The sequence below is a fragment of the Aquarana catesbeiana genome, linkage group LG04, assembly GCF_042186555.1.
Source record: "Aquarana catesbeiana isolate 2022-GZ linkage group LG04, ASM4218655v1, whole genome shotgun sequence".
Lineage (NCBI taxonomy): Eukaryota > Metazoa > Chordata > Amphibia > Anura > Ranidae > Aquarana > Aquarana catesbeiana.
In genome coordinates this window covers 24070032-24088501 of record NC_133327.1, presented here as the reverse complement: position 1 = coordinate 24088501, position 18470 = coordinate 24070032, and the positions used below count along the sequence as shown (strand labels likewise).

The 18470-nt window shown below is 44.9% G+C and overlaps 1 protein-coding gene across 6 annotated transcripts in view; it reads left to right on the top strand.

Annotated features, from left to right (window-relative positions):
* LOC141139103 (uncharacterized) overlaps nt 1-18470 on the top strand; it is a 106646-nt gene that overhangs the window by 23369 nt on the left and 64807 nt on the right. For 5 of the 6 annotated variants that reach the window (XM_073624920.1, XM_073624916.1, XM_073624919.1 and 2 more), the window contains 2 exons: nt 1290-1379; nt 7955-8062. In XM_073624920.1, the coding sequence (XP_073481021.1) occupies nt 1290-1379; nt 7955-8062 (198 nt within the window). The remainder of the gene's footprint in view (nt 1-1289; nt 1380-7954; nt 8063-18470) is intronic. The other variant, XM_073624915.1, reaches the window with a different exon arrangement.

Below are 18470 nucleotides of genomic sequence, written 5' to 3'. Positions count from 1 at the left end.
AGTCGGAGCGTATGTCATACCAGTGTGAACCCGGCCTTATTGTCAAAGCTAAGCGGTTGTATATCTGCACATCAAAAGAAAAAACCCTGCAATGCAAAGGCATAATGAGCAAGTATGCACCGCATACTAGTTCATTATGAAATACTTACCTTAGATTGAAGCCCCCGTATTGGAGCCCGGTCCACGCCGAGGAAGCTGACATTTTGCCCTTAGTGTTTCTTTCGGGTTCGCGGCTCCGGCGCTGTGAGTGGCCGGAGCCACGATGACGTCACTTCCCGGAAAAGGTCCTGCAGCGTTTGCTGGACCTTCAGCCGGGCATTCAGAGCGCATGTGCTGCAGACGTCAGCGGCTGCATGCAAAGTGAGTATCGTCTAAACCATACAGGTTTAAGAGATATTAATTTTACCTACAGGTAAGCCTTATTAAAGGCTTACCTGTAGGTAAAAATGACAAATTGGGGTATACAAGCACTTTTTAATTGAACAAGCTGAACTTAGAAGCTGATTGGCTACCATGCACAGCTGCACCAGATTTTGCACTCTCCAGTGTTAGTAAATCAACCGCAGTGAGAACTAAAATCCTATTTCCATTTTAAGTGTAGGGAAGACCTACAACCTTGGTCAGTTTGTTGTAGTCGGTGTCTTGTTGGGGAGATTTTTCTTCACATCTTGCATTTGATACACAATAGGAGGTGAAATGTAATCTCTCCTATGTGAAGGGAATTCCTCTCTTAGAACGTTGTCATCAGAAGATTTCCCCTATATTCCTGTTCTGGTGACAACTCTAACATTTTTGGATTTTTCATCACCATCAGGGCACATAGAAAGGCCCCTTTGACACGGGGACGATCCGATCAGGTCCACCTGTCAGGTTTTTTTTTTTTAGGCGGACCTAATCGGAAGGTCCATGCATTCCTATGGACAGGTGAGTGTAAACAGACTTATGTCCGTTTTACACCCTCCTCCCTCCAGGTCCAGTTCGGTCCACTGAAAAAAAAAAAGGAAGCAGATCAGACAGTAGTTGGATGTAAATGGACAGGTGGAGTCCATTTACTTCTGGCTGCCCATAGTGGGCTCTGTCCTTGTCCACACTGCAGACACAGATGTGTCACCATAATTGCAAACCCAAAAAAAAAGTAAGTTCCCCCTTGTGAGCACTCTTATTCTAGTATGTACACTTCAATGGGAGAATTCTACTGCACTCCCCTTGTGTTTACTGGTCCTTGGTGACGTTGGTTTGGTCAGTTCATGATCTGTCCTCTCTGAGCTCTCCTATGTCTTCCTCTACAGCTTGCACCCCAGATTTACTACTGAGGATAAATCAGGACGATGCCTCGTGTTACAGGGATCTTCCACCACAGAGCCCCGCCCATAGCGCCGGTAAGTGCCTAGTGTATGTGGCGCAAAATTGTGATCCTACATTCCCTTTTGGGACCCAACTGGAAGGACCCAGAGAGGGTTTGCATGCCAGCTACTCTTTATCTGAAGTTCAGCTTTTTGGTGATTTTTCTTTTTTTCTTCCTTTTTAAGTTGTATTTTTGGTTTTAAATTATTTTTGTTTTTTAAATATAACCTCTATTACAAGACAATTGTGTTGCGTGTTAATACGGATAAGGAAAATGTTCAAAACTATTCACCATGTGTCAGCTTGAAGCTTGACAGAAATCTAATGCCGCGTACACACGGTCGGAATTTCCGTCAGAAAAAGTCCGATGGGAGCTTTTCATCGTATATTCCGACCGTGTGTATGCCCCATCGGACTTTTTCCGTCGAAAATTCAGACGGACTTAGATAGAGAACATGTTCTAAATTTTTCCGACGGAACAAATTACTATCGGAAAAAACGCTCGTCTGTATGCTGTTTCGACGAGATTAGCAGAAGGAGCCTAAAGGGCGGCGCACTGGCTATTGAACTTCCTTTTTCTAGTGGCGTTGTACGTGTTGTACGTCACCGCGTTCTTGACGGTTGGAATTTGGTGTGACCGTGTGTATGCAAGACAGCTTGAGCGGAATTCCATCGGAGAAACCTTCAGAGCTTATTCCAACGGTAAAACCGGTCGTGTGTACGCGGCATTACAGTAAGGCCTCATGCACACTGGACGTTTTTTGATGTTTTTACAGCAGCTGTTTTTGGCAGTAGACGTTTTTTTTTTTTTCTACAGTCTTTAAACTCTCCATCATGTTATCCTATGTGTCCATGCACACATAGGCTGTTATCAGCAATTTTTGGCAGTGGCGTTTTTGAGCAGTAAAAAAACCCCCAAAACTAGTGGGTTCTGGGAGACGTTTTTCAGCTGTAAACATGCTCTAACGTTGATAAACGTCGATAAACGCTCAAAAACGTCGCTCACCAGCGGTTTTTAACATTTTTGATCCATTAAAAAAAAATTTAAAAATTTTCTTCAAAAAAAACGCGGAAAAACACTAGAAAACGCAAAAACGTTGAAAAACTCACTGCAAAGCTACTGCCGTTTTTTATAACATTATTTTAACGTCCAGTGTGCATGAGGCCCAATAATACAAGAGAAGAAAATAGTGCAAAAGTCAATAACACGATCAGGAAAGTTAGGAGATCCGTATTAAATTGCTTTTAAGGCTTACAGAAACTCCTGGGGGTTTTTTTCACAGTAAAAAAAAAAAAAAGACAGTGAAAAAAGTAAAATAAAAAATAACAATGACAGTCCACAAATGATGATCGAATAGAAAGAAAATGAACAAAAACACAATTACAAAGAAAACTAAGGGCCCATTTATTACTCTTGCAGTGTATTAACATGTTGAAATGAAAGTGTTTGCACCGCACCCTAATGTGCCGAAAATCGAATGTGACAACCATTGCTTTTATTTTTTGGGGGTTTTTTTGTGCAGCACACTGCCACATGTTTCCCTGCAATCAGGGCCGGTTCCAGGATTTTTGTGTACATAGGCGGAGGTGCGTTTTTGTGCCCCTCACCATCCTTCCACCACCCCGACCCCAGACAGCAGCTCTGCTGGGAGGGTGGCACCTGTCTGAATGAGCCCTTGCATCAGAATCCGCAGAGTTCTCCTTTTATACTGTAATGGGGAACTTTCATAAAAAAGGGGTCCGGGCACCCTGATTTAAGGGGGTACACTGGCAACTCTGATGTAAGGGGGCTCTGGTGACAAAGATCCCCTTATATCAGAGTTCCTCTTTACTCCAGAGTTTGCAGAACCACAATAAAGTGCAATGTGGTAGATATCAAGAATAATCAATATATGTACATTCCAAAGTGCTAGTGCAATACAGAATATGCATAAAACATACATTTCATATAAAATTGGGCCAGGATAAACTTGTGCAGATCCACTGCAAGCTGTTTGCACCGACTTTAGTGTAACATCACCAAAACAGAACACATTCCATCTGCTTACCAAAAAAATGTGACTTCATAACCCCTTAGCGCCGACCGTACGCACATATGCAACCTCGGATTTAAGGGGTCATACCGAGGTGATGCCAGCAGCTGCAAGGATCCTCCCGGTACCGTTTTTTTAGAACGGGCGGTCGGCTCTTCAAGGATAACAATCAATGCAGCTAAAAGCTGCTTGGCTGTTATCCTGGAGGAGCGGGAGGGGACGTCGCCGCCTTCTGACGCTCTTCCCGGGCCTCCCGAGCCACAATCCGATACTTATGCACCGGCTAGAGTGAGACTGGAAGGAAGCTGGAAACGGCTTAGATTCAGTCTCCTTAGTGTAAACACGGGAGCGACGTCACAACGTCACGTCCGGTTTACTCAGCTGCTAATGGCGCCGGTTTAAAAAAAAAAAAGACAGTATTCAGAATCGCTGTTTTTGGCGATCTGAATACTTTGAAGTGCAAAGGAGGGATTTGGGGGCAAATGTTAATGGTGTTCAAATCACACATGTGAGAGACCGTCGGAGCGAGAGCAATAATTCTAGCACTAGATCTCCTCTGTAACTCTAACCTGGTAACTGTTATTTTTTTTAAAGCGCCGCCTATGGAGATTTTTAGGTACCGCAGTTTGTCGCCATTCCATGAGTGTGTGCAATTTCAAAGCATGACATGTTTGGTATCTATTTACTCAGTGTAACTTTTATCTTTCACATTATACAAAAAAAATTGGGCTGAAAGTGTCTTTTTTTCCTAAAAAAAAAATTGCGTTTGAAAGACCGCTGCGGAAATACAGTGTGACATAAAATATTGCAACGATCGCCGTTTTATTATCTAGATTCTCTGTTAAAAAATATATATATATATATATATATATATATATATATATATATATATATATATATATATATATATATATATATATATATATATATATATTATAATATACACACACACACACAGAGATAATGTTTGGGGGTTCTAAGTAACTTTCTAGCAAAAAATACGGATTTTAACTTGTAAGCAACAAATGTCAGAAATAGGCTTAGTCATGAAAGGGATAAACTTATGAGGTCATGTGGGCTTGTCATCTGCTGGATATTTGCAGCCATTTCACTCAAAAAGCAACAATGCAGGTATGATGGCTTTCTCCCAAAAGTGGTCTTTCACCACTCCGTCCAGTCCAGTACCAACCACAGGAAACCACTGTACATGCAAAGAATAAAGCACACTATAGTTCATTACCAGGACGTACTGTGCTGCTGTCAGGGCTGCGCTCAGCCCTTCCTTCTCTAAGCTGGCCGCTCAGCTGTCGGCTAATTGCCAGCTCCTATCTCTCCACAGATACTAACCTGTCGATGATATCCTGCTCGTCAGTCCTGCCTACTTAAGCCGTCCAGCCCAGAGGTTCTCTGCCTTCGCCTTAGTCAACATCTCTAGAGACGCTCTCCTGCATTCCTGTTAAAAGACTTACTTGGCTGACATTCTGGCTCCAGATCCTGCTTGCTTTTTTACTACGCTCATCCCCGGCTCCCTGACGTTTGGCTTGTCTGACTATCCGTTCCTGTTAATGAACTCTGTTTTGACTACGTTTGTTCTTTTTACTTTTATTATTAAACAAGTGTGATTTAACTGTACTTCTGTCTCAGTCGGATTTCATGGTTTCTGACAGCTGCTTTATTAAAGTAATATACTTACAGCAAACTTTACCAGGATAAAGAGACAAATTGTTGAATTGTTCTGGTAATGAACTATAGTGTGCTTTATTCTTTGCATATACGGGGTTTCCTGTGGTTGGTACTGAACGGGGTGGTGAAAGGTTGTTTTTGGGAGAAAGCCATCATACCGGCATTGTTGCTTTTTGAGTGAAGTGGCTGCAATTATAAGACAGATGACAAGCACACATGGCCTCATAATTTTAAAAGGACACATGTATTGGTAAGCAGATGGTGTGTGCTCTGTCTTGGTGATATTATGCTGAAGTTGGTGCAAACCGCTTGCAGTGGATCTGCACAAGTGTTATCATGACACAATTTTATTGGACGTTTTTGTATGAAATGTATTTACTGCACCAGCACTTTGGATATACATATATTAATTATTCTCTCTATCACATTGCACTTTAGACACTTTTACATGAGAAGTCCAATTGGATCCGCCTGTCTGTTTTTCAGGCGGACCCAATTGGACCCTCTATTCTCTTGGAGCAGCGGGTGTTCTCTCCAATCCAATCCGGTCTACTAAAAACCAACAGAAGGGGATCTGTTCCCCTCCGTCTGGGTGGATTGAATCAGATCACAGTTGGGTGTAAATGGACAACAAAGTCTGACATCTAACCCACCCATACAGCAGAGCTCACAGATCTTCTGTCCTCATCTCCTAAGCTCTGTCTCTGTGTAACTTCTCTGACTGCCCCTTTGTGCCCCCTTCTGTCCCCATCTCTCCTCCCTTGTCCTCTTTTCCCCCATGTGCTCACCCTACAGAGCACCTGTTCGGGATTCACCCGGACAGTTCGGGTTTGGAATCATGCGTCCAGGTTTCAGACAGTCTGAAACCCGGACACATTATTCAGACCGGACTATGGCCTCCCAGCAGGGTTTGCTGGCTGCAGTTGTCTAAGCTGAGAGTGTCTGTTACACTCTTTCACACTGCCCAAAACTAGCACTAACAATCCCCCCCACATACAGAAAGGAGAGGAGAAAGGGCTCGATCTGCTCCTCTTCCTCCCCCTACCCCTCTGTGTCTGCCCACAATCCAATCCCCAGCACTGTGCCTCAGAAAAGCAAAGTGCGGGCTGGAAATTTGAAGGCCAGCAGCCTCAGAGACAACTGGATGAGAGGTGCTGACTGCCAAGGGGTGAGTGAGCTCACCATCCATCCTTGTCTGTGACTGAAGTCTCCCCCCTTCTCTCTCCTGCCTCTGAGTAAGTACACTAAGGTAAATCAGGGTTCTCAGAGTACCCCTTATATCAGAGTTCCCCTTTACACCAGAGGCCACAGTGTTCCCCCTTACATCAGAGTCCTCACTGTACATCAGAGTACTCAGTGTTCCCCCTTACATCAGGGTTCCCAGAGCTTCCCTTAGAGTCCCCAGAGTTCTCCCTTACATCAGAGTCTGCAGAGTCCCCCCTTACAGTGTAAGGGAACTCTGCAGATTCAGATGTAAAAGGGGAACTCTGTGGACTCTGATGTAAAGGGGGACTCTTGTGATTAACTTCATATGATTAGAAATGTTATTTAATTGCAAAATATTGCAAAATATATGTATAGTTTATACCAGTGATGGCGAACCTTGGCACCCCTGATGTTTTGGAACTACATTTCCCATGATGCTCATGCACTGTGCAGTGTATTATAGCATCATGGGAAATGTAGTTCCTAAACATCTGGGGTTCCAAGGTTCGCCATCACCGGTTTATACTATAAAAAAAATTGCTGTGCGCTTCTAAAGTGTTCGGATTGGACTTAAAGAAAAGGTGGCAACCCTAATGTAGTGAGCAGTATAATAACAGACATTCTGACATAGAAAGGGATTTAATCCATGCCCGACCTTCCCCAGAGGATCTTCACCTGTACCATGTCAGTCCCTGTGTCTGCTGGCCACGCCCCCTGCTCTCACTCGGCTCCTCCCCCTGGTCTCCCGGGCTCCCTCTCATCTGAACCCCCAATAGTTCAGCCTGCCTGCTGGACTGGAGGCGGGGGTCTGTGGCAGGGGATTGTTTATAGCAAGGGCAGGAGGGGGAGAAACAAGCGGCCATTGTCTCCTGCAACTGACTGCGAGAGGAGGAGGAGGGAGGGGCCGGGGGAGCAGATGAAAATGTGTGCAGGCAGCTCTGAACTTCACTGTGCGCTGCTGTGCTGAGCGAGGAAAACGTGTGAGCAGGGGCGGCGCCAGCATAAGCTTTTCTTGAGAGAAGCCCCTGTGGATTTACCCCCCCCCCCCTCCTGGCACCCTCAGGAGGCCGACTGAGCTGCCTTATGCTGGCGCTGACCCTCCCTGCAATGCAGGACACTGCCACGTGTTTCCGTGCAATGCAGGACACTGCCACGCGTTTCCCTGCAATTCAGGATACTGCTACGCATTTTCCCTGCAATGCAGGACCCTGCCACGCATTTTCCCTGCAATGCAGGACCCTGCCACGCGTTTTCCCTGCAATGCAGGACCCTGCCACGCGTTTTCCCTGCAATGCAGGACCCTGCCACGCATTTTTCCTGCAATGCAGGACCCTGCCACACAAGTGCTTTTACATTAGTGCATTGGGGTGCCGTTCAAAATAAATGCAAAACGGTAACGTATGTTACATGCATTATCGCAGCACGTTGGTGTAATTGGGACCCTAATGAAGTGAGCTACACTACCCACAAAAACAAAACACTCGTTAAATAACTAAATATTAAAAAGAGTTGTTATTGAGAAGCAAAAAGTCACGAGCACACTGAGAAAACATAAGAGTCTCTGCAAAACTTTACTAAGATGACTCCATCTATCCCTAGGTATGTGTGCGGTACTCAGTCAGTTCTTGTTTTTGCCAACTGTCGCTATTCTTTCAGTGCCATTGTGTTCCTCTTCTCTTTGTGTGCAGCTGGCACCACCATCCCCTCCGTCTTCTCCAAACAAAAAGACTCGGAGGAGAAGAGGAAGGAGATCCGTCCTGTGGAGAGGCCGGAAGTCAGGATCAACCAGTCACACCGTGAGTCAGGGATCCTCGGGGGTGGGGACAAGTGACTGTGTAAAAAGTAGGATATCTAGCAGAGCCCATCATAACACTGTAGGTTATTGAATATGCAAATTGTTACTTAAAGGTTTCTTCTTCAGCCCTATACCATTTGCCACCTTGATCGTTTTATGCAGACCTAATGCGTGGGCGCTCAACCTGTGGCCCTCCAGCTGTTGTGAAACTACAAGTCCCATCATGCCTCTGCCTTTGGGAGTCATGCTTGTAACTATCAACCTTGCAGTACCTAATGGGACTTGTAGTTCCACAACAGCTGGAGGGCCACAGGTTGAGCACCCATGCCTTAAAGGGGTTGTGAAATCAGAAGGGTTTTTTTTTAATTCTATGCATTAAGATATAAAGCCTTATGGGTGTAGCAGCCCCACTCGGCCCCCCTTATACTTACCTGAGTCCCCTCTCTCTATAGCAGCGTCCATGAGTGCTTCGGCCATCCGCTCCTCCTGATTAGCTGAGACACAGCAGCCATTGGCTCCCGCTGCTGTCAATCAAAGTCAGTTAGCCAATCAGGAGAGAGGGGGCAGGGCCAAGCCAGGGCTCCATGTCTGAATGGACACAGGGAGCTGTGACTCGGCTCGGGTGCCCCATAGTAAGCTGCTTGCTATGGGGGCGCTTGACAAGAGGGAGGGGCCAGGAGAGCGAAGAGGAACCCGAGAAGAGGAGGATCGGGGCTGCTCTGTGCAAAACCCCTGCAACAGAGCAGGTAAGTATAACATGTTTGTTATTTAAAAAAATAATAAATAAGGCTTTACTATAGCTTTAATGTCTGTAGCCCAACCCCCACAAAAACAAAAAGATAACCCCCTATTCATTCATTCAGAATTTTGTAGGAAATGCACTATAAGGGCCAGTTCACAACCACATGCAGTCTAGTGCGTTTTTTTTTTACTGCAGCAAAAACGCAGGGAGTAGTAGGTTATATGGTTTTCAATGGCATAGTTCACACCAGTGCAGTCAGTTCCAGTGCGTTCCAGTTCCAGAAAAAAAAATTAGAACATGCTACATTTTTGCTGTAAAATGCATTTAAAACGCACCAGAAATGCACTGGAACACACACGTCCTTTTTTAAGGTTAAGAAAAAAGAGGGAGGTAAAAATGCACTTGGCTGCAGCAAAAACACACTGGAACGCATCAAAAACGCACATGCAGAAAAGCATCTGGAACGCATCCGGACTACGTTTCTATCTAGTGAACTGGCCCTAAGGCCAAAAGTTTGTGGGCCCTCTGGCATCTCGCTTACATCTGTTCAAAAGTATGTGACTTGTTTCTGTAGTGTAGTGGTTATCACGTAAAAAATCATGTGAATAATACTGTCAATGCTACATCATACAAAGACCTTGTTCGACAATTGTGCTCTTCCAACCTTGTGGTAACAGTTTGGGGAAGGTCCTTTTCCTCCATGACTGTTCCCCTTTCTACAAAACCAGCTCCATAAATACATGGTTTGACCAGTTTGATGTGGACAAACTCTATTGTTCCTGCACAGAGCCCTGACCTCATCCCAACTGAGCACCTTTTGGGATGAGTTGGAACACTGATTGTGAGACCGGTCTTCTTCTCATCCAAAATCAGTATCTGATGTCACAAAATGGAAAGAACTTGAAACACCGCTCCAAGTGAGAGGAAAAGCTCTCTCCTCCTGGTCCTCAGATATGGGAGTGCTGGCATACAAACAAAATCCAGCGCTAAACAGTATTGTGAAAAATCCAGGAGGCCGCTCTCCCAACCCAACTCATGTAAGTGAGATGCTAGTCTGCCTCAGCCAGAGCTACGCCACTAACCAAGTCTCACTGACGCATTGCACCCCACCCACCGAATGCTTCGTCATGTGACTAAGCCCTGGTGGGCAGAGCAAAATGCATCAGCAGGGCGTGGTTAGTGAAGTAGCGCTGACTGAGGCAGACTAGCATCTCATCGACATGAGTCGGGAGAGCAGCCTCTTGGATGTTTCACAATGCTGACCTCACAAATAGACACAAATTTCCACAGATGCCCTCCAAAATCTTGTAGAAAGCTTTCCCAGAAGAGTGAAGGTTGTCTACTTGACCCCCTGGAAGATTTACCCCCCCCCCCTTCATGACAGGCCATATTTTGTGATGCTGCACTGCGTAACAATTGCGCGGTCGTGCGATGCTGTACCCAAATAAAATGTGTGTCTTTTTGTTCCCACAAATAGAGCTTTCTTTTGGTGGTATTTGATCACCTGTGCGGTTTTTATTTTTTTACACTATAAACAAAAAAAGAGAATTTTTTGCTATAAAACATATTCAATAATTTTTCTTTAAATTTAGGCCAATATGTATTCTCCTACCATGTTTCCCCCGAAAAATAAGCCCAGGTCTTATAATAATTTTGGCAACAAAAGACACAATAGGGCCTTTTTTCGAGGTAGGTCTTATGTATTTGCCAGTTCCTGTGCCCCCTGTCTTCTCTCCCCCTCCCCCTCTCCCTCGCTGCCTGTCGGCTCAGTCATTAGCATTTAGTATTATGAGTTGAAGTACTTGTGAAATCCTAGAATCCTCGCTATTACAGTAGTATATAACATAACCACTTCCGGCCCGCCCACCGTGAATATACGTCGCTACTTTGCCTTTAAATACCGGGGTTATGGCAGCAGATAGCTGCCATAACCCTGGTATTTTTTTTAAACGGTGGGCGGTCCGCTTTGGCATACAAGTGGTCTCAGCAGCGGATTCGTTGTGAGATCACTTTTATGGGCGACGGGAGAGGTGTCCCCTCCCGCCGCGTCCCGGTGGTCTCTGCCCCTTACCGGAGCCGTGGGTAGCGGTGGAAACCATCCGATCCCCGGGATGGATGGGCAGGATCTCAAGTGAGGGCAAGATGGCTCCCACTGGACTCTATGCCGTTGGAAGATCGGAGCGACATTAAACATCACTTCCGCTCTCCGGCATTAAAGGGACAATTTTTTTTTTTGCATTTAAGTGTAAATGTGAGATCTGAGGTCTTTTTGACCCCAGATCTCACATTAAAGAGGCCCTGTCCTGCTTTTTTTTTCTATTACAAGGGATGTTTACATTCCTTGTAATAGGAATAAAAGTGATCACATTTTTTTTTAATAAAGGGACTGTATAAAAATTTATAAAGTAAAATAAATACGATTTTTTATTTTTTTTTTAAAGCACCCCTTCCCTTAAAGCTCGGGCACAGAAGTGAACACATTCGCAAGTCGCAGCCACATATGTAAACAAACGTTTTTTAAACCACACGTGATCGCCGCGATCGTTAGCGCAAGAGCAATAATTCTAGCACAAGACCTCCTCAGTTACTCTAAACTGGTAACCTGTAGAAATTTTTAAACGTCACCTATGGAGATTTTTAATTACCAAAGTTTGTCGCCGTTCCACGAGCGGGCGCAACTTTGATGCATGACATGTAAGGTAACCATTTACTTGGCGTAACGTTATCTTTCACATTCTAAAAAAAAATTGGGCTAATTTTACGTTTTTCTTATTTTTTAATTTAAAAAAAGTGTTTTTTTTTTCTCCCCAATAAAATTGCGTTTGAAGGACCGCTGCACAAATACCATGTGACATAAAATATTGCAACAACCGCCATTTTATTCTCCAGAGTCTTTGCTAAAAAAAAATAAATATAATGTTTGGGGGTTCTAAGTAATTTTTTTAGCAAAAAATACTGATTTTAACTTAGACTCGGTCCTTAAGTGGGTGTTTCTGTAATATTGTGCCAAACAGCTTTGTCACAGCATCGCTTAGCGCTTGCGTGACCCACTGGAGCTCTCTTCCCCGCTCCAAGCACGGAAGAGTACACCCCTAAGTAAAAATATTCAAATTGGGCCCAAAATGTCAATATTTTGTGTGGCCACCATTATTTTCCAGCACTGCCTTAACCCTCTTGGGCATGGAGTTCACCAGAGCTTCACAGGTTGCCACTGGAGTTCTCTTCCCCTCCTTCATGACGACATCACGGAGCTTGTGGATGTTAGAGACCTCGCGCTCTTCCACCTTCCGTTTGAGGATGCCCCACAGATGCTCAATAGGGTATAGGTCTGGAGAAATGGTTTACAAGAATAGAATAGGTTTACAACCCCTTTAAGGTTTCGAGACTGATGTTTGGTAACTCGAACCTTCAGCTCCCTCCACATATTTTCTATAGGATTAAGGTCTGGAGCCTGGGTAGGCCACTCCATGACCTTTAATGTGCTTCTTCTTGAGCCATTGCTTTGTTGCCTTGGCTTTGTGTTTTGGGTCATTGTCATGTTGGAATACCCATCCACGACCCATTTTCAATGCTCTGGATGAGGGAAGGAGGTTCTCGCCCAAGATTTGACAGTACACGGCCCCATCCATCGTCCCTTTGATGCAGTGAAGTTTTCCTGTCCCCTTAGCAGAAAAACTCCCTCAAAGCATAATGTTTCCACCTTCATGTTTGATGGTGGGGATGGTATTCTTGGGTCATAGGCAGCATTACTCCTCCAAACACGGTGAGTTGAGTTGATGCCAAAGAGCTTGATTATTGGTCTCTTCTGACCACAACACTTTCACCCAGTTCTCCTCTGAATCATTCAGATCTTCATTAGCACACATCAGACGGGGCCTGTACATGTGCTTTCTTGAGCAGGGGGACCTTGTGGGTGCTGCAGGATTTTAGTCCTTCACGGCGTAGTGTGTTACCAATTGTTTTCTTGGTGACTATGTTCCCAGCTGCCTTTATTGATTATTGACAAGATTCTCCTGTGTAGTTCTGGGCTGATTCCTCACCGTTCTCATGATCATTGAAACTCCACGGGGAAATCTTGCATGGAGCCCCAGACCGAGGGAGATTGACAGTTATTTTGTGTTTCTACAATCTTGTCCTGACATCCTTGGACAGCTCTTTGGTCTTGGCCATGGTGGAGATTGGAATCTGATTGCTTCTGTGGACAGGTTTCTTTTATACAGGTAACAAGCTGAGATTAGGAGCACCCCCTTTAAGAGAGTTCTAATCTCAGCTTGTTACCTGTATAGAAGACACCTGGGAGCCAGAAATCTTGCTGATTGATAGGGGATCAAATACTTATTTCACTCATTAAAATGCAAATCAATTTATAACTTTTTTGAAATGCCTTTTTCTGGATATTTTTGTTATTCTGTCTCTCGCTGTTAAAATAAAGCTACCATTAAAATTATAGACGGATCATTTCTTTGTCAGTGGGCAAACGTACAAAATCAGCAGGGGATCAAATACTTTTTTCCCTCACTGTACACTCTGGTTTATTAGTTAAGATATATTTAAAGCTCAAACCATGTTTCAATAAGTTTTGGATAGAATTTTAGAATGGACTAGAAATGATGGACACCATACAATACGTTGTCAGTAAAAAGCCAGCACAACATTGTGCAAATGCAGCATGCTTTTACTATAGTCCCAGAAAGCACGATGTTTCGGTCTCCTATATCAAGGTGGCAAAACATAGCAACAGCTTACAGCCGTGGCCAAATATTTTGAGCGTAACACAAATATTAATTTTCACAAAGTCTGCTACCTCAATTTTTATGATGGCAACTTGCAAATACTCCAGAATGTTATGTGATCAGATGAATTGCAATTAATTGCAAAGTCCTTTGCCATAAAAATGAACTTGATCCACAAAAAAAACTTTTTCCACTGTATTTGTGATGAAGCCTTTAGGGCGCCCAAGAAAGTCCAGCAAGCTCCAGGACCGTCTCCTACAGTTGATTCAGCTGTGGGATTGGGGCACCACCAGTGCAGAGTTTGCTCAGGAATGGCAGTAGGCAGGTGTGAGGACATCTGCATGCACAGTGAGGCGAAGACTTTTGAAGGATGGCCTGATGTCAACAAGGGTAGCAAAGAAGCCACTTATCTCCAGGAAAAACATCAGGGGCAGACTGATATTCTGCAAAAGGTACAGGGATTGGACTGCTGAGGACTGGGGTAAAGTCATTTTCTTTGATGAATCCCCTTTCCGATTGTTTGGGGCATTTGGAAAAAACCTTGTCCAGATAACAAAAGGTGCGTGCTACCATCAGTCCTGTGTCCATAGTACACCAAAAGTGCCGTATAATCAAAGCTATGGTATTCTCAGTAGTAACCTATGGCTGTGAAAGTTGGACCATAAGGAAGGCTGAACCCCGAAGAATTTATGCTTTTGAACTATGGTGTTGGAGAAGAATCTTGAAAGTCCCTTATATGACAATAAGATCAAACCAGTCAACCTTGAAGGAAATCAACCCTGAATATTCCCTGGAAGGACAGATCCTGAAGCTAAAACTCAAATACTTTGGCCACCTAATGCGAAGAGAGAACTCATTTGAATGCCCTGTACACACGGTTGGATTTTCCGACGGAAAATGTGTGATAGGACCTTGTTGTCGGAAATTCTGACAGTGTGTGGGCTCCATCACACATTTTCCATCGGAATTTCCGACACACAAAGTTTGAGAGCTTGCTATAAAATTTTCCGACAACAAAATCCGTTGTCGGAAATTCCGATCGTGTGTACACAAATCCGACGCACAAAGTGCCACGCATGCTTAGAATAAATTAAGAGACGAAAGCTATTGGCTATTGCCCCGTTTATAGTTCCAACGTACGTGTTTTACGTCACCGCGTTTAGAAGGATCGGATTTTCCGACAACTTTGTGTGACCGTGTGTATGCAAGACATGTTTGAGCCAACATCCATCGGAAAAAATCCATGGATTTTGTTTTCGGAATGTCCGATCAATGTCCGACCGTGTGTACAGGGCAGTAAAGACCCTGATGATGGGAAACATGGAAGGAAAAAGGAGAAGGGGATGACAGAAAACAAGATGGATAGATAACATCATCGAAACAATGAACATGAAGTTTAAGCAAGGTCCCGGAGGCAGTGAAAGACAGAAAAGCCTGGCGTACTATGGTCCATAAGGTCACGAAGAGTCAGGTATGACTAAATAACTGAACAACAATACCCTAGTAACATCTGACAAAAAAGATCTAAAAACACTGAAGCACCAGACTTTCTGAAAATGAATATTTGTGTCCTTCTCAAAACTCTTGGCCATGGCTGTTCATGTGTGCAACATGAATATGAAAATAAATATATATACCCAGTGATGAACAAGGTCCACCTGGAACCTTTCCACTTGTCCATGTATAAACAATGCCAGTTTCAGGGGTCATGTAAGTGTTAAAGTACTAACAGGTAACACTAAAGGCAAAACTTTTTCTTTAGTTTTGGAAAGAGTGGAGAGGGATTAGAACACATGTCCATTTTTTTTTTCTGTCTGTGCCACCATTGGGGAGATTGACCATCCGTTTGTCCTGTTTACCATTATTTTTTTTTGTTTTTTATTAATAATAAATTTGCAAAGATTTCAAAAACAGACTTCTTTCACTTTGTCGTTATGGAGTATTGAGAGAGCAGCCTCCACTAGCATTTTTCCCACAGTGAGACCTTTGGTTTCGACACGCAAGCCTTTCCCCCGGGAACCCAGGGTTCAGCCACACGCATCAATCTAGCTTGACCACACTTTATCAAACATCTGTGGGCAATTCCTACTCTCATAAGTGATTCGGTAGAGTGGTAGCACATTATTAATCGTTTTTTGCCATGAGGTCTTTGATGGGGCCTCTTTCTGCTTCCATTTAAGGAGTACTTCCCTTCTGGCATTAAATAGTGAATAGGTGAGGCACAATTTAACATAGCGGTCTCCTTCTACATCATCAAGGTGACTTAGTAGAAGGGTAAGAGGGTCTAGGGGTACCTGAACACCACATACAGTTTCCATAGTGTCCGCCACCTTGCTCCAGAATGGGCGGAGTTTGGGACAGGACCAGACCATATGAAAGAAAGTGCCAGTTTCCAGCTTACATCTAGTACATTTGGGGCTAAGTGTAGGGTATATGCTCGCTAGCCTCTGTGGCGTGTAGTATGATCTATGGATAAATTTCAGTTGTATGAACCTGTCCTTAGCCGCAATCATGGAGGGATTGAATGCCGTTAGACACTCCTCCTACTCCCCCTCTCCCAGGGAGGGGACATCCGCCTGACACTTATTCATAGATCTAAGTTTGTTTTTCCCATCGTGGGCTACTGTTAGGTGTAGATACAGCGAGGAAAGGGGTTTGTCCAACACTCCCGAGATAAGGAGACGCTCGATGGGGTCTGGTTCGAGCATCACCTGATGTGGGAATTGGGCCCTAAGGGCATGTTTCAACTGCCAGTATCTAAAATGGAAATTTTTCGGAAGGCGGTGTGTCTGTCTTGGCTTTTGGAACGGGATAATCACTCCCCCTGGCATAACATGTCTTAGGGTGGTGATCCCCTTCCTAGCCCAACTCGCCGGATCTGGAATAGTGGAGAGGTGTGGGAGCATAGGATTGGCCCAGAGCGGAGTATGTGGGGAAATACCTGTCTGATTCAGGAGAGCGGCCCTGGAGGAACGCCACAGTATGGTTTTCATAGGTTCCGTCACCTCAGGATGAGCTCTACACCCCCTATAAGGTAAATTTGACAGCGCAGCATAGGATCCTAAGAGGGCCGCCTCCAGAGCAACTGCAGGGTTCTGTCGAGGTTGTGAGAACCACCACCTCACCGTTACTAGGACCGCTGCTAAGTAACATACCAGGAAGTTCGGTAATGCCAAGCGACCCCCAGATAATGATAAATATAATATATTTTTCGCCACCTTCGGGGGTTTCCACGCCCATATAAAGGAGATCGCTATGCTGCCCAGTCGGCGAAAGAAGGACCTGGGGATGGGGGTCGGGGTTTGCTGAAAGTAGTACAAAAATTTGGGAAGGTAAATCATTTTTAGGAAATTGCCTCTTCCTACCGGAGTCAGTGGCAAGGTCCGCCAGGTAGCACACCGCTGGTTGAGTTGCGTTAACTACGAGTATACATTTTTGTCAAGGTAGCCTCTATTTTCTTTCACTATCCTCACCCCCAAGTAAGTGAATTCATTCGTCCACCCATTTTAAAGGAGTTTTGGTGTCAATGCAGGGCATTGGTTGATGGAGGGGAAAGAGGACCGATTTATTCCAATTTATTCAGATACCCAAAAAGCGACCAAATCTATCGAACGCGTCAAGGGCCACGTGGAGAGATTCAGAGGCGTCGGCTAGATACAAGAGAGAGTCGTTGGCATATAAGGAGATCTTCTTTTCCACAGTACCCACTCGTATGCCCTTAACCTCCGCGTCTGCCCTAAGAAGAATGGTAAAAGGCTGCAGTGCCAGGGCGAACAATGCCGGGGAGAGTGAGCAGCCAGGTTAGAAATCTAGGCCCAAACCCAAATTTGGACAGGACCGCCCAAAGGTAGGCCTACTCGAGTCGTAGGCCTTCTTGTCCTGACCACCCCCGGGTTGTCAGGATCTGCAATTGCGATATGTGTGTGCAGTCTGAGGATATTAATATCCGTGCCCCTACCCGGCATGAAGCCTGTCTGATCCGGATGTATCAGGGCTGTGATGATTGTGTTCAATTGGTTCGCCAGTAGTTTAGAGAGGATTTTTGTGTTGACATTAAGGGGCGAAATGGGGCGATAGGAAGAGCACAGGGTTGGGTCCTTCCCCGGCTTGGGGATGACTACTATTACCTCTTCATTCATAGAATTGGGAAGGTGGCCTTCTTCTAGAGATTTAGCTAGCAGGGACTGGAACCTAGAGGCTAAGGGTTCTGTATACATTTTTTAGAATTCCACCGGGATACCATCCGGTCACGGGGTCTTGCCAGTCTGCATCATTTTAAGAGCCTTTTGAATTTCCTCAACTGAGATAGGTGCGTTTAATTTGTTGGCATACGTTGGGTTGAGGGTCGGTATATCTATATCTTCAAGATAGTCTGCTAATTCTTGGGAGTCATATTCAGCACAGGACCTATAGAGCTCTTGGTAGTAGGAGGCCAATTCATGATTAATCCCCTCTGGAGTGGAGTGGGAAGAACTGTCAGAGGCCAGGATCTGTCCTATGGACACACCCACAGTATGCTTCTTGGAGAGCCAGGCCAGCAAGTGACCAGTCTTCTCCCCCTGTTCGAATATCCTTTGGGCCTGGTGGAGCAACTTCTGCGTCAGAGTTGTTCGAAGCAGGAGAGTTTCTCTCAACAGGGATTGTAGTCAGGCATAACACTGGGGGTCTTGGGACCTAACATATTCCGCTTCCTGTCTAGCGGCTTCAGCCTCAAGGCCCGTGAGTTCTTTTCTACGCTCTCGGCGCACCTCTGCTATTATGGTCTGGTACTGTCCCCTGGAGTACACTTTAAAAGCATCCCAGACAAAAGAGGCTGAGGTTGAGTCTGCGTTCACCCTCCAATACGTTTCCATCTCACTTCTATATTTTGGCTCCACCTCCGTATCCGAGACCCAATTTCTGGATAACCGCCAGAGTCTGTCTGCTTGGGTGAC